At 51.9% G+C, this 15,689-nt stretch overlaps 2 protein-coding genes across 9 annotated transcripts in view; one reads left to right on the top strand and one right to left on the bottom strand.

Moving 5' to 3' along the window:
- The window catches only part of RTF2 (replication termination factor 2), a 41,475-nt gene that overhangs the window by 15,145 nt on the left and 10,641 nt on the right, over nt 1-15,689 (bottom strand). The gene's annotated exons all lie outside the window — the stretch shown is intronic.
- The window catches only part of LOC132670356 (putative beta-1,3-galactosyl-O-glycosyl-glycoprotein beta-1,6-N-acetylglucosaminyltransferase 7), a 44,995-nt gene that overhangs the window by 18,962 nt on the left and 10,344 nt on the right, over nt 1-15,689 (top strand). For 3 of the 8 annotated variants that reach the window (XM_060620879.3, XM_060620852.3, XM_060620860.3), the window contains exons 2-4: nt 390-1,416; nt 2,304-2,399; nt 5,522-6,385. In XM_060620879.3, the coding sequence (XP_060476862.2) occupies nt 450-1,416; nt 2,304-2,399; nt 5,522-5,745 (1,287 nt within the window). In that variant the 5' untranslated portion in view covers nt 390-449 and the 3' untranslated portion in view covers nt 5,746-6,385. Of the gene's footprint in view, nt 1-345; nt 1,417-2,303; nt 2,400-4,224; nt 4,611-5,521; nt 6,386-7,539; nt 9,692-15,689 lie in introns of those variants that run through there. The other 5 variants (XM_060620920.3, XM_060620910.3, XM_060620889.3 and 2 more) reach the window with 4 other exon arrangements.

Genomic DNA, 15,689 nt, shown 5'->3' with positions numbered 1-15,689 from the left:
TACTGCACAGCAATAAGGAGGAAAGAATGGTCACAAATCTAATGAGCTGCATGAAATCTCAAAATCATTACCCAAAGTGAAAAGAGGCAAAAAGTACAGTCTACAACTCTGTTTATATGGTTCCAGACCACGCAGCTGACGTACAGAGACAGAGAGGGCACAGAGACTGCCCAGAGACAGGGTGCAAGGCGGGTGGAGTGAAAGGGGCACAAGAAATCTCGGGGGGGGGGGGGGGGGGGGACATGTGTCCTGGCGATAGCGGTGATGGTTTCGCGGGCACGTACGTCTACAAAGCTGAGCACACTTGGTGCTTTAAATACGTGTACTTCGGCAAAGCGGCAGGCTGGGGGAGAGTTATGCCACCCTGAATCTGTCTGTTGTTCTCCTAGGAAGCCTAGAGGTAAAGAGATTCAAGCGGTGGTGATAAGAAGGCACCTGGAGCTGAAGACATGAGCCAGCTGCGGGCCACGAAGCCCGGACTCCTCGTGTGCACAGCCGTGTGCGTGTGCGTTTTTCTTTATTTAAGGGATCCACCTCCGGAGGAACCAGAGGAGTCCACCTATCCAGCAGCGGTGGAATGTGGCTTTTATCCAGATGAACTGTGTTCAGCTTTATCTGAAGGGAAAGAGGCCGCCCCTCAAATTGCAACTTTTTGTAAAAACCCTCATGGTTCTCAAATACTTGCTCACTTGCGCACACCAGGAAACTGCTCCAGGATTTCCCAGGAGGTGCATTTCATAACCAGACCCTTGTCTGCAGAAGAGGGCAATTTCTCTTTGGCGTATATCGTAACTACTCACAAGGACCTGGCTATGTTTGTGCAGCTGCTCAGGTCTATTTATGTGCCTCAAAACCTTTACTGTATTCATGTTGACAAAAAGGCCCCAAAGAAGTATAAGAGTGCTGTGCAAACCCTGGTGGACTGTTTTGAAAATATTTTTATTTCATCAAAGGGAGGAAGAGTGGCCCACACTGGCTTTACAAGACTGCAGGCAGATCTTACTTGCATGAGAGATCTGGTCCGTTCCAGATTTCAGTGGAACTATGTCCTTAACCTTTGTGGACACGACTTTCCAATCAAAACCAACAAAGAAATCATACGCTACATCAGGAGCAAATGGACTGATAAAAACATCACTCCTGGAGTAATCCAACCACCAAACGTTACATCCGAGACAAGTGGAAGTCGTCTTGAATTCACCCCTGAAGGAAGTATCTACAGATCTCCAAACAGGAGATTCAAAGATGAACCACCCCATAACTTAACAATTTATTTTGGAAGCGCTTACTACGTACTAACGAGGAAGTTTGTAGAATTTGTACTGACGGACATCCGCGCAAAAGACCTGCTCCAGTGGTCCAGAGATGTCCAGAGCCCAGAACAGCATTACTGGGTGACTCTGAACCGACTGAAAGGTAAGAACATCCAGCGATACAGCGTCTGTTCAGATCAGAGGCAACAACAGATGCTTATTCGTAAGTGGAAATTGTATCTCACGATTTACCATGGCTTGGCGAAGAGCTCTACGTTTTGCAAGACCTCTTCCACTTTGGGGAGTACGGGAGGGTCTTTAGGGGTCTCAGGTTTGCTGAGAGAGGGCCACGCGCCCAACCGGCCCGGCTGCTTTTGTTCCCTCTCCAGAAAGAAGTATGACCAACATCTGAGCACAAATCTCCAGAAACTTCTTCATTTCTTCATTCACTTATTAAATACCGCTGGGTACCTACGAGGGCCAGACATTGTGCTAGGGGCCCTTTTAAGAATGGAAAACATTACAAGTAGTAATTTTGGGGGTGGCAAACATGATACCTCAGGTAGGTTTTCTGAGAGAGGGAAGTCTGATGGCCTCCCTTAAGTGGACTTACTTTCTCTTTGTATAAAGTTGATGTGGCTTCAAGTCTGAATGGTTATAATCGGTCCAGATGACCGTGCAAACACTGAATCCAGCAGAAATCGATTAGGATCTTAGTTTAATCTGTCCTATCCACTGAAAATCCTATTTTCACATCCCCTCAGAGGGCTGTTATGGAGAAACCCAACATCATCATGCCAAGGGCGCGCTAGATGCGCTCAGGAAGTTACTAGGGATGGAGACAGGGATGAAAAAGAAAGCCGGAACACAAGACCTTGGCCACGGCCGCCGCCCGCCCCCAAGGCGTAGCACTCGAAGCAGGGCTGGACTTCCCTCCACCTTTCTCCCACGAGCACATCTGGGGTGGGGGGAGCACGGCCAGGAAGAGCTGGCACCCTAGGGCCAAGCAGCTGCCTGCCCGCTGTAATGCTCGTTCTGTTTCCCCCTTAGATGCCCCGGGAGCCACACCTGATGCTGGCTGGGAAGGAGACATTCGAGCCATTAAATGGAGGAACGAGGAGGGAAGTGTTCACGATGGATGTAAAGGTAAGACTCGAACCAAAGCAAAAGCAAAAGCCTTCCAATTTTATGAAAACTATACAACTGCTGCCTGGATAACATCGGGAGACGATCGTTAGCAGAAGTAGTGAAGGGATTCGTGAGTTTCCAATTACATGGGGCAATTTTTTTTTTAAACTTCTTATTTATAATATCTAGAGAGAAAAGCTCACAAATCGTTAAGTACTTGGGTTGATAAATTTTCACAAAGTGAACACACAACTCGGCTGCAACTTTAAAAGTTTTAAGATACAAATACACAAGCTGGAGGGTTTCTTCCACCTGCCCCTAGAACTCAAACTTAAACATTTATTTTAAAAAAGCTCTGTGTCTCCCTGGACCTCTACCAGAGCAGACCAGTGAGAAATGCAGGCGATCGATCGATCGTTCCAGAGCTCAGAGGTTGGCAGCAAACTCTTGCTGAAGGGAAGGTCTTTCTGCTTTGCCCTCAGGAGACTCTCCCTGGGAGCTGTGAATTCTTTTGCCCCTTTGTCTGGTGTCCCGGTGGTTTTAGTTACCAGGACAATACAGAACAGACTTGGGGTGGGGACGTCAGTGTCCCTCTTTGGTGAAAAGGCTGGAAAAGCAGCAGCTGACTGCAGACTCAGGCCCAGCCACTGGGAGAAAATGCCTAGGGAGTGGGAGACCCAGAATCGGCCTCTGGTCCTGCCATTCACGCCTACTCTCCCCACCGCTCTCCCCACGCACCCGCCGCCCAGGGTGAGATGGCTGAGAGGAGCAGAGGTGACGGGAGAACAGTCACAGCACCATGCGGACAAGTCCGGTAGGGAGAGGTGTGAACGCTCTGGGAGCCCAAGAGGAAAGAAAAACAAGGTGTCTGATCTTTATGGGGCCGCAAACTGTGTTGGACAGAGAAGGCAGGAAGAGCGGGGCAGACGTGTGTGCAGGTGGCTGGGGCACAGCATCCTCTCTCCCAGGCACGTGGCCTGGCCTTTCTGTCTACACACAGCTTCCCAACCACCACAGAAAACAGCGCACAGACACAACCACTGATTTTAATAGCACGTCTAGGCGTGGCCCCTCGGGCTTGAGTCACAGTAGATCAGAAATACAAAATCAACCAGGTTCACCCAGTTTCCCGGCTGTTTAAAGGACTGATCTCAAAGAAACAGGTTGTAGACAAATTCAAAAATGTAAAACCCAATACCAGAGAATAACTCAAAGACCAGCAACTCCCGGGGCCATGTACACAGCCACTCTCCTGACAGGTACCAGGTCGGAAGGGCTGGAATAATTTTCTAGTGTTTTCAATAAATATTTTAGCCACGATTCAGTTAGGGGGCTCTTCACACAATAAGAAGGTGACAGTTACACAGGCTAAGAAGCAACGCTGGCCTTTCTTTAGAAAGCAGGGCTCACTGCCATTACACATGGGGTTGACAAGACCGGTGAATAAATGCTCAGGAAAGGCCGGGGTCGGGGCTCAGATGCTTCCTGAAAACATGATTCACTCACAGAATAAGAAGTCATGAAGGGTGGCTGCTATCAATAATACAGTCATGATTTAGAATTCTTATAGCGACAACCTGAATATTTCAATATTCTGTAATCTTAACAAAAATCATCGTTGCCCCAAAGCGAACACTTCAGCAAGTTCTTGCCGTTGCTCACTTCAGACTGCAAACTGCCCACTAGTTAAGCAGCGAGACAAGTGGCCTCCAAGAGTCAGCCCCCCGCCTTAGGCCGAGCCCCGGCAGTGACCGGGGTAGAACCTTCCGGAGCCCTGCGCTGGGCCCGCAGTCAGTCCTCACGATGACTCTCAGGTACTCACTATCGTATTCACACTTCACAGATGAGGAACCCCAGGCTCAGAGAAGTGAGGTCACCCCCAGTGTCATAGGAAGCAGCACAGGAAGTGGCAGAGCTGGGTCTCTAAGCAGGTGCAGCTGTCTGCTGCCCCTCCAGTGGACGAGCATGCACAGAGTGACGGTCGTCCTGCTGTCACCAGCAACAAAGGCTTTTGTTTACTTGTAATCACCCAAACGGCACGAACCCAACTCTGAGGACCTTCCGCATGCCTGTGCCCCCTTCCTGGCTCACATTCACGTGTATGTACAGTAGAGACCATCCAGCTACCACCGAGGCGCAGCTGATTCTTTTTTCACTACGTCCTACGCTGTTCATGCAGCCTGTCTTCACGGTCGTACTTTTCACCTGGTTCAGTGTAATTCTATTGAGAGTCTGGGACACTGTGCCAAGAATGTCTACCAGTGAGAAAGGTGTCAGTCGTGACAAGAGCCGCCGCTTACAGAGTGCTTACTCTGCTTGGCCCTTTACTAGATGAATGCGTGCTCACTGGGGGAAGGTTCTTTCCACCTTGTTCCAGTCTTACAAACAGCACTGGACGGTTCTACGCGTGCAGTTCCGCCCCTTTTCTGTATTTCCCTCGGATGGGCTTTCAGAAGGAGGATCGATGGGCTGGCGTGGAGAGAAAAGCAGGGCGGAGCTGAGCAGACAGCAAGGTCCCCAAAGTGGGTCGACCTCTGCCTCACTCCTCTGCGAACCGGAGGTGGTAACGGGAAGCACCTCGCAGCACTGGCCGGGGGGTTAACAGACAAAGAAGGAAGAGCCGAGTGCAGCGTCAGGCACCTAACGTGTGCGGCTGAGTTCGTCGCGAAGGAACCCGGCACTGGAGTCGACCTATGATTCCAATTTTAATGACTTGTATCTGTATCAAACGCTCACTCTGCACGGGCAAGAGGGCCGAAGCAATGGCACGTTAACACCGACGCAATTCCTGCAAACTCCCCACAACCGAGGAAGACAAACGTTCGTGGGGCCCCGTTCCGAATTTAGACTTGGCCCGGCAAATGCGTGCTAAGACGTCTCCCCTGTGCTCGTGACTAACGAACATTCCACAGTGTCCCCTTAAACAGAGTAGCCATTAAACAGAAAGAACGAAAGCGTCCCTGCCGCCACAGATTCAAAACCCAACCCAGAAGCCCCAATCAGAGCAATCGCGGAGATCACGTTTAGTCCGACCTCCCGTGAAGCAGGGGCCTTCCCGATGACCTTGGAAGAGCATCGCTTTTTGGGTGAACGTAAACTGACGAGACAAAGGCACTAGGTTTTTGTGCTTCTTTCTACAGGGCGCTACGTCCACGAGAGCTGCGTGTATGGACCAGGAGACCTGCCGTGGATCATTCGGTCGCCTTCTCTGTTTGCCAGCAAAGTGGACTCGACAGACCCCCTGGTGGTCACGTGCCTGGAGAGGCGGCACAGGCTCCAGGCGCTGCGGCAGGCAGAGGTCCCCGCGGAGCCACACTGGCGCTTTCAACAGGAGAGTCATTTTAACACGAAACGGAGCCGCTGAGCTGGACCTTTGGAAGCGTCTGTGCTCTTACTGGTATCGCCGCGTCCCTGACTTGTGGTAAGAGAACGCTAACCAAAGAAGAAAGAATGAGAACTGGTTCCTTGGTGCAAGCTAGCCCTGAAGTGAACTCAGAGATACGCTATTGACAAGACTTCCCTATAAATCACAGGCCGCTCTTACAGCTTCGAGGAAGAAATCACGAGAGGAAAGGTATTGCTCAAGGCACCGTTGGGGGCTCCCGGATCAGCCAAGTGAGGTCGGACTGCCTCGGTAAATAGCTGCTGCAAATCGAAGCCTCAAGTTAGAACAAAAACAGATCTTGCTCTGAAGATACTACCGTGTATGAGATGCTAATCAAGAGCAAAGTCTCACTGAAAACAAAACTCTGCTGATCTAAAAACAGTGCTCTTTGGCTGGGAACCATGTAACTTTGTTCTGGTAATCCTAGAAAAATACAGAAGAGTCCACTTCTTTTGGGTAAAACGAAACTAATCCAGAGCTGAAGCACACTTTCCTAAAAAGGATGCTATAAGCTTCTGGAGTCTCGAGGCATTAATCGTACCTTCTGCCCTGGTGGGTACGTACTACGTCTGGTCTGACACCAACCACAACCACAGGGGGCTTTGGGGCCTTTGAAATGTGGAGAGGATGCCTGATGAAGTGACTTTTTGTCTTTATTTAACTTACAAAATTTTAATAGTCACATGTGGCTGGTGGTTTCCACATTGAACAACATAGGTCAAAGGCCGGAATGATCTTAATTCTGCCTGCTCAACAGACTCGGGTCTCTAAAGAGTCCATAACTTTTTCATTGTCCTGTTGAGGATTTTCTGTATATTCTCCTTCTCTAAAAGAGTTCATGGCATTGTACAAGACTGAAAACGTACAACCATTAAGTGGCACCGCATAAAACAACTAAAATAAAGAAGACACTAAAAAAATAAATGTATAATTCAAAGGCAAAGTCTAAAGCCTCGGGAAACTGAAGCTTTGCAATGAAACGAAATCAAATCTACTTAGTCAATGAAAATAGCCCTTGGAAAGCACAAAGCTAGATAGAAGGAAAAGAGCCTTCGAAAGCGCAAATCAAATGTAACTAACCACAGAACATTAACATCACCATTTCAACAAACATTTCTTCCACCTCGATGCCTAATTCCAAGGAAAGCACATGCTGAAAATGTTAAGACTGTCAAAGACAAGGCCACCAAGAGCCCCACGACAGCACAGTTCTGCTTTTCTACACGTTTTTTCTACACAGGGCTCACGGGTGGTACCAACCAGCTACATTCTGACTGCCTGTTCAGAAAGCTCAAATTCACCACGACTGTGTCCCTATATTTTATAACAACTCACTAACAAGTTAAGTGCAAAACCCATTTTTAGGGGCTCCTGGGTGGCTCAGTTGGTTGAGCATCTGACTTCGGCTCGGGTCATGATCTCACGGCTCGTGAGATCAAGCCCCATGTTGCGCCCTGTGCTGACAGCTGGGAGCCTGGGGCCTGCTTTGGAGTCTGTGTCTCCCTGTCTCTCTGCCCCTCCCCCGCTCATGCTTGGTCTCTCTCTCTCTCTCAAAAATAAACCTTCAAAAAAAAATTTAAAAAAAAACAACCATTTTTAAAAAAGCTGGTATCTTTCCAAGTCACTTGAAACATGAGCCTACCTTCATTTCCCTTCAATGTCCATTCACAGCATGGTCACATGACTATGAGTGGGTCCAATACAGGCGTCTACTTAAGAGATTTGCTATGAGGAGGAAGCACTTAGAATTCTAATGTCTGACGTGTCTCACAGATGAGGAAACTGAGGCACGGGGCAACGATGGGACTTTCCAGGAGCACACGGCTAAGCAAGTGCAGCTGGGATTGGGACCCAAGCAGGCAGTCTGGCCCCACAGTCCAAGCCCTTACTGCACCACCTCACCTTGTACAAAGACACAACGGACTCAAACACAGAGCCGCCCTCAAAGGATCAGACGTAACAGAAGCCGCTACCTCAGCAACTTACTCGAGTAACAGATAAAGTAATAATAATACAAGTAACTCAAAGGCACGGGGGAACGCAGCAGCGGGAGGTTCAGGGAGGGGCAGGCTGGGTCGTAGTGGCGTGCTAGGGGAAGTGCTGGGAGCGAGTGGAGGCTGACAGGCAGGCAGCCACCAAGGCTGGGCCAGGCTGGCCAGGCCAACATGAAGCAGCAGCCTCCGCCAGCGTTAGAACCAACCGGAAACTGCTGTTCACTTGGAGTCAGACTCTTAACTGCATTCATTTGTTAAGAACACAATCCAATCACAAGCAAAAAATGTCTGAATTATGCTGCTACAGACTGTGTCTTAAAGGTGATGCATTAATAGGGATCTTGAGATCATTTCTCTTTCCAGGAGTAGAATCTTCTTGCTAATATGTAGATTCTACCGTTCAATTTTCTATTAGATTTTTCTTATACGTGAAAAAGTTTAAGGCGGCCTGTGATATCTATCATTCAGTTCCCTGAGGCTTAATACCTCTGAAGACCATGAAGATGGCAGAGAGCTCACCCTAAGGAGGCCAGAGCCTGAAAAAAAAAAAATCAGCATCTGCAGACCACTTTTGAAGATACCCCTTCCCTAACATTTTCTCCCCTCTCCGTCCCACCTCTCCATGGAAGGACAGCAAAAGAAGGGCACCTGGCTGGCTCAGGCGGTGGCATACGCGACTCTTGATCTCAGGGTCTTGAGTCCAAGCCCCGTGTCAAGCGTAGAGCTTACTTAAAAATAATAATTAAAAAAAAAAAAAGAACCAGCGTAAGTTTTTCTTCCACTTCTGGCTTTACAACATGCACAGCACCCCACTCACCTACCACAAAGGCTAAATAAATGAAGCCAGAAAATGGCAAGTCAAATGCTCCTCATCATACCTCCGACATCTAAAGTGGGGACTCTCAAACTTCACTGTGCACGCAAATCCCCAGGGCGTCTAGTGGAAATGCAGATTTTGATTCCACAGGTCTGGGCCTGCGTCGCTTAAAAAGAGAAAAACAAAAACCTCCCAGGTGATGCCAATATTGCAGGACCACGGATCATGCTCTGAGTAACGAGCACAGAGTGTATTTTACAAACTGTAATTACTCCAGTGTGTTTCTCCTTATTACAAGAAGGGAAGAACACAGTGGGGAATACAATTAGGTTTCTGGCTAGTGACTTGTTTACAGTGAAAACAAACAAAACAACCTAGCAACTACCCCTCTCCGGACCCTGCTGGTGGAAATCGAGTGTGCGCTCTGTGCGTTTCAGGGCACAGAAGCAGAGCTGTCTCAAACCCTCGGGTCTCCTCTAGCAGATCGAAAAACCAACCGTGAGTGAAACTACCGAGTGAAGACTAGAGAAAACGTCGACCCTGAAGATCCCGAGGGTCTCCCTGCCATCGTTCTTATGACACCGGTTTCTCTAAATTTCAGACGTTATTTTCAAAAAGGAAAAGATCTGTTTCAGCCTCGGACGCTGTCACTTTATCTCCCTTTGCTGGCGTTTCCACGACGTGCTGTGGCTGAAACTCCTCCATCACTCTTCCTGTTGGCACTCGGGCAGAAAGTGCTGGTGTTCCCTCGTCCCTGGGCATCCAGCTGGGCCACATTCCCCGGGCTTCCCTGCCGTTGTCAGGTGTGGTCACAGGCAGCGGAGGTGACGAGAGCCACTTCTGGGCCTGGGCCGAGAAAACCTCCTACGCTGGGTGCTCCCTCCGCCGCTCCCGTCAATGGGACGCAGCACACTCCCAAACCCAGACGAGGTCTGAGCCGTAACACAGCAGGAGCCTGAACCTTGACTCTGCCCTGGATAAGAGCTGCCGAACCAGGAACTTTTGCTGTATTAGCCACTGGAACTTGAGGGCTGTCCGTCTTAGCGGGCAGCCAGCCTTGATGGACATACTTAGTATCACTGAACTTCGGAGACTAAATTACAAGTATGAGCTTGATTCCTGGAAACACTACACAAATGTGTCATTCAATTTAATATTTTATTTTTAATTTTTTCTTAATGTTTGATTTTGAGAGAAAGAGAGAGAGAGAGAGAGAGAGAGAGAGAGAGAGAGAGAGAGATGAGTGGGGGAGGGGCAGAGAGAGAGAGAGGGAGACACACAGTCCAAAGCAGGCTCCGGGCTCCGAGCTGTCAGCACAGAGCCTGACGCGGATGCTCGAACTCATGGCCCGCGAGATCATGACCTGAGCCAAGTCGGCCTCTTAACCGACTGAGCCATCCCGGCGCCCCTCAATTTAATACTTTAAAATGTTATTGTTTGAAATCTCCATCTAAGAGGAGAGCATCTACGAACTCACTATAATCCTTCCTCTCACGTGTTAGAACCCGAAGCCCAGAGTATTCCTGAGCCAGCAGCGGTGTGTGACCTAAAGCTGATGGGCAACGGATTCTCGCTGTTCGCCGTGTGGGTGAACAGCTCCCACTCACGTGTGCCCCCGAATGTCCACGCTCTTTGCTTTTCTAAATGGCAAATACCATATAGTGGTATATGCTGAATGTGTCCCCCACAAAGAGTTGAAGTCCTTGCCCTCGGTACATTAGAATATGACCTTTGGAAATCAGGTCGCTGTGGATATAATTAATTAACACTGCAGTCACTAGGGTGGGCCCTAAGCCAGCATGACTGGCGTCCTGATAAAAAGGAGAAATCTGGACACAGAGAGGACTCCATGGAGAGAGCACTGTATGAAGACTCACAGGGAGTAGGTGGCCATCTTACAGTCCTTAGAAGAAAGCAGCCCTGCCCATACTGTGATTTCAGACTTTGGGGCCTCAAGAACAGTAAACTTCTGTTGAGTTGCCCAGTTTGTGGTGCCTTGTTAAGGGAGCCCTAGGGAACTGATAACATCAAGTATTCAACCTAGCTATGCAGGGCAGTTTTTACATGAATCCTAGAAGCTTAAAAGTGCTCACTATCTTGCTTTTCTGGCAACAGATTACTTTTTAAGCAAATTCTCGGGGCCCCTGGGTGGCTCAGTCGGTTAAGTGTCCGACTTCAGCTCAGGTCATGATCTCACAGTCTGTGGGTTCCAGCCCCGCATCGGGCTCCGTGCTGACAGCTCAGAGCCTGGAGCCTGCTTCTGATGCTGTGTCTTTCTCTCTCTCTGCCCCTCCCCTGCTCATGCTCTTGCTCTGTCCCTCTCTGTGTGTGTCAAAATAAATAAAGATTAAAAAAAGTTAGAGGAAAAAAAAAAATTCTCTCCCTGAGGTATTCCTGAATGACAGCCAGTGTCCTGCCTTGACTGCCGGAGGTTCGGACAGCGGTGGGGGCCGCCCTTATGACACAGGAAGAGCCAGCACTCTTGGTTCTCACCTGCCCTCTGCTCCCCTCGTCAGCCCTGCTGCCCTCAGTTCCCCTTTCCTCCTGCTTCCTTCCTTTCCCTTGAAGTGCTCAAGGTACTGACGTTTACAAGTTCACTAGCATCCAGGGGCACCTGGGTGGCTCAGTCGGTTAAGCAACTGGCTCTCGATTTCGGCTGAACTCATGATCTCCTGGTTTGTGAGTCTGAGCCCGTGCTGGGCTCTGTGCTGACAGCAGGGAGCCTGCTAGGGATTCTCTCTCCCTCTCCCTCCCTGCCCCTCCCCAACTTGTGTTTTCTCTCTCAAAATAAGTGAACTTAAAATTAGAAGTTCACTTGCATCCAGTCCAACTCTCCAAGCACCAAAAAAAGGTCTCAGGTTCCCTTGCAACGTTCTAGTTCCGTGACGTAAAACCAGCTTCTCGGTAACGCTGTGTGCGGGCAGCCCTGTTGTGCTACAAATGTGTCAACGTGGTCACCGACGTGGACCTGTGAGGTGGGCCTATGCAAAGGACAGCTTCACGCCGTCCCAGGGATGGTTCCCATTCCGGGCAGAAGAAGACAAAGGCTGGCTGCTGTGGACCACTTAGTCCCCCAAACCCGGTCGCCCACTGGAATCATTCCAGAAACTCCTGAATAAGAGCAGAAACCCATGGGGCGCTACTCCAACCGCGAAGATTCTGACTCAGTGGGCCTGACGTGGGCCACGGGAGCTTACACCACCGTGGCGACTCTACCACGCGGCCTGGTCTGGGAACCACGGACTTAGGGCGTTTGGCTCCTGTAATAAATTTCAGCTTCGTTTCCCACCTTCTCATATTTCTATGCTTTTCAGCAGACTTCCTGAGTGTTCTCGCGAACGCTCGAACACACAAAAAACAGCTTCCACACTCTGGGGGAAAACACACATACACCTGGACAGAAAGTCTACGTGGTTCCCCTCCTGCCCGAAGGGGGCCCAGGCCGGTGGAGTGCTGGGTCCCGTGGTGTTTCGCCCACTGCTGTCACCCACACCTGACGCCACAGCCGGACTCCTGTTCCGCTGTCGCTCTCCATGCATCCCGCACAGGTCTACACGTCCGTGCTCCCACGGGCGTCAGTGGCTCTGCGCTGTAGGCCCACCTGCACCTGCCCCTTGGCCGGGCCGGGAACTTCCCGCCACCCCGTGGGACTCACTCCCCTGGCCGCTCCCCTTGCTCCCACACCCTGCCCCACCCAGGCGGGACGACACCTCGCACCTCTGTCTCCACAGGCTGCCTGGGCAGCCTCCTCCCTCTGATGCGGCAGCTGCCCCTCTCCCTCCTCCCTCCGACGCGGCAGCTGCTCCTCTCCTCTCCCTCCTCCCTCTGAGGCGGCAGCTGCTCCTCTCCTCTCCCTCCTCCCTCTGATGCGGCAGCTGCTCCTCTCCCTTCTCCCTCTGATGTGGCAGCTGCCCCTCCCCCTCCTCCCTCTGATGCGGCAGCTGCCCCTCCCCCTCCTCCCTCCGATGCGGCAGCTGCTCCTCTCCTCTCCCTCCTCCCTCCGATGCGGCAGCTGCCCCTCTCCCTCTTCCCTCCGATGCGGCAGCTGCCCCTCTCCCTCCTCCCTCCGATGCGGCAGCTGCCCCTCCCCCTCCTCCCTCCAACGCGGCAGCTGCTCCTCTCCTCTCCCTCTTCCCTCCGACGCGGCAGCTGCTCCTCTCCTCTCCCTCCTCCCTCCGATGCGGCAGCTGCTCCTCTCCCTCCTCCCTCCGATGCGGCAGCTGCCCCTCCCCCTCCTCCCTCCGATGCGGCAGCTGCCCCTCTCCCTCCTCCGTCTGACGCGGCAGCTGCCCTTCTCCCTCCTCCCTCTGATGCGGCAGCTGCCCCTCCCCCTCCTCCCTCCGATGCGGCAGCTACTCCTCTCCCTCCTCCCTCCGATGCAGCAGCTGCTCCTCTCCTCTCCCTCCTCCCTCTGATGCGGCAGCTGCCCCTCCCCCTCCTCCCTCCGATGCGGCAGCTGCTCCTCTCCCTCCTCCCTCCGATGCAGCAGCTGCTCCTCTCCTCCCCCTCCTCCCTCCGATGCGGCAGCTGCTCCTCTCCCTCCTCCCTCCGATGCAGCAGCTGCTCCTCTCCTCTCCCTCCTCCCTCCGATGCGGCAGCTGCTCCTCTCCCTCCTCCCTCCGATGCGGCAGCTGCCCCTCCCCCTCCTCCCTCCGATGCGGCAGCTGCTCCTCTCCCTCCTCCGTCTGATGCGGCAGCGTCCAGCTCTTCCGCCACCCACACCCACACGCTGTGCCACCTACATCCTGTCGCGTAGCTTCAGGCCTCCCCGCCGATGCGCCGTCAGTGTCTCGATGTACTTCTGCGAACGTGCCCGTTTCTAATTTTACTCAGATTTACTTTAAACGTGAACGGGGCATTCTTGCCATAAGTATAAAAATGGCACCCCTGCCGCACACGTAAAGCAGACAAAACCACGCAGGACACAAAACAAGTCCCGCTTGACCCGCCAGCCGGAGCTCCGCGTGCAGCATCCTCCCCCCGCAGGAGCCCTGCACGGGTCAGAGAGCCAATGAAAACCTACTCGGAGCCTTGCCCCTCGAGGCACGCGCGAAGTCTGAAGGAGCCCGAAACGGGAGTCCCCGGGGCGCTCTCCGGTATCTCGCAGACACGTGTGGGGTCCCGTCTGCGCGCTGCCCCCCACCGACGCTTGCACCACGGGTGGTCACGTCCCGACCTCTGCGAAAGCCTGACCGATGAGAACCATGCTCTGCCTTCGAGGCTTAGAACGCACGTCTCCTCCTTCATAAAGCCACTGCTCACCGGCACAGTCAAAAGGAAGTTCTCTGGCCCCTGAGCTCCAACGACATCTTACCATCCACTTGGAAGCTGGCCTCAAAAAAAAAAAAAAGTAGGGGCGCCTGGGCGGCTAAGTTAAGCACCCAACTTCGGCTCAGGTCATGATTTCATGATTCATGGGTTTGAGCCCCATGTCAGGCTCTCTGCTGTCAGCGCAGAGCCCGCTTCGGATCCTCTGTCCCTGCCTCTCTCTGCCCCTCCCTCACGTGCGTGCACACTCTCTCTCTCTCTAAAATACACACTTAAAAAAGAATAGGGTCCTTCGTCTGACTTATGATTCCTGCAGGACTGCACTCCCTTGAGCACAGACTGGGCCATCTCTTTCCTAGGAGCGCCTGTCACCTCACCTTCCACACAAGATGTCATAAGCACAGGTGAATAAATGACATGAATCAATTTCTGAACGCATTCTGTGAATTTCTTCTCTTTTGTAAAAGCTTAGCGAGGCAGATTCCAAATTCTGGGATGGCTTTATTCATAGTCACCCTAAACTGGAAACAACTCCATGCCCCTCGGTGACTTCTTCACCAGCAACCAACTACCTTTTGCCCGCACGCGGTCACCCAGGGTGTCCTCCACATCTGGCTTCTTTCACAGAGGGATCGTTTTGAAACTGCAGGACACCTGGTCCAGTTTAAGCTGCTCTCTGGCTTCCTACAGCACCTCGAACGAGATCCACAAGCCCCAATGTGGGCGGCTGGGCGCGGTATGAAGTAACCCCTACCTGTAAGTTTCTCCTACTTCTCCTCTCCTGCACCACCCCCCCCCACCCCCGCTCGCCCCCCAGCCTTCTGTTCTCACACTAGCCACATCCTGTCACTTCCCAGCTTTGGCTCCAACTCTGCTTGGCTGGCTCCTTTGTGCCCTTCAGGTCAGCTCAAGCCCCCAGGGGCGCCTCTGTCACCACTGCGCCAGCCTCTCTCCCTCTGGGACGTCACCCCCTGTTTCTTTCCTGGCATCTGTCACAGTCGCTACTGCCTTGAGCCTCCTTCCCTGTTGTCTGAGTGCCTCTCCAACTGGGATGTGGGGTCCGTGAAGGCAGGGACTGTGACGATCTCACCCATTAGGCTCTCCCACCATATAGTGCTCAGGACACAGGCTGGCCCCTGACAGGTGTTCAGTGAAAGCTGTTCAACGAAAGGATAATTCACAACAGGGAGAACCAGAACGAGGGGCTTGAAATCCAAGCTGAGTTAACATGGGTGAAAGTACAATCGGGAGCTGTTGGCATCCACGGTGTTAAACTAAACGGTAAGTTTTCCGCAGGCGAACAGCACGCCAGAGACACAAATGTCTGGGGGCTGCCGCAGTAACACTGTGAAAGTGGGGCCATCGGTATTTGTGTCATGTGACCCGAACAGGTGAGCTCCTACATCATGTATTTGCTCTCTCGTGTGAGCACTTACTGAGGACACAGCACGTGCCCTGTAGAGAATAAGATCTGGAGGGTGATGAGACAGACAAGCCTTGCCCCCGCTCCCAAACGCTCACAGGAGGAGCACAGGGGAATTTTAGGGCAGCGGAAATACTGTGTGTGATGCTACAATGGTGGGTACACATCGTCCCACGTTTCTCCACACCCACGGGATGTGCAAGTGAAACTTCACGTAAACTGGAGATTCTGGGAGATGGTGTGTGAAGGCAGGGTCGTCAGTTGTAACAAATGTACCCCCTGGTGGGGATGTTGATGGTGGGGGGGGGGGGCAGAAGGAATAGGGGAAATTCTTTACTTTCCTCTTAATTTGCTGAGAACCCAAAACTACTCTAAAAAAAATAAATAAATAAAGTCTTATTGGGGGGGGGGGGGGGGGGAA

The sequence above is a fragment of the Panthera onca genome, chromosome A3 (assembly GCF_046562875.1).
Source record: "Panthera onca isolate mPanOnc1 chromosome A3, mPanOnc1 haplotype 2, whole genome shotgun sequence".
Taxonomy (NCBI): Eukaryota; Metazoa; Chordata; class Mammalia; order Carnivora; family Felidae; genus Panthera; species Panthera onca.
Note: the sequence above shows the minus strand (reverse complement) of the source record. Positions and strands in the feature narration are given on the sequence as shown.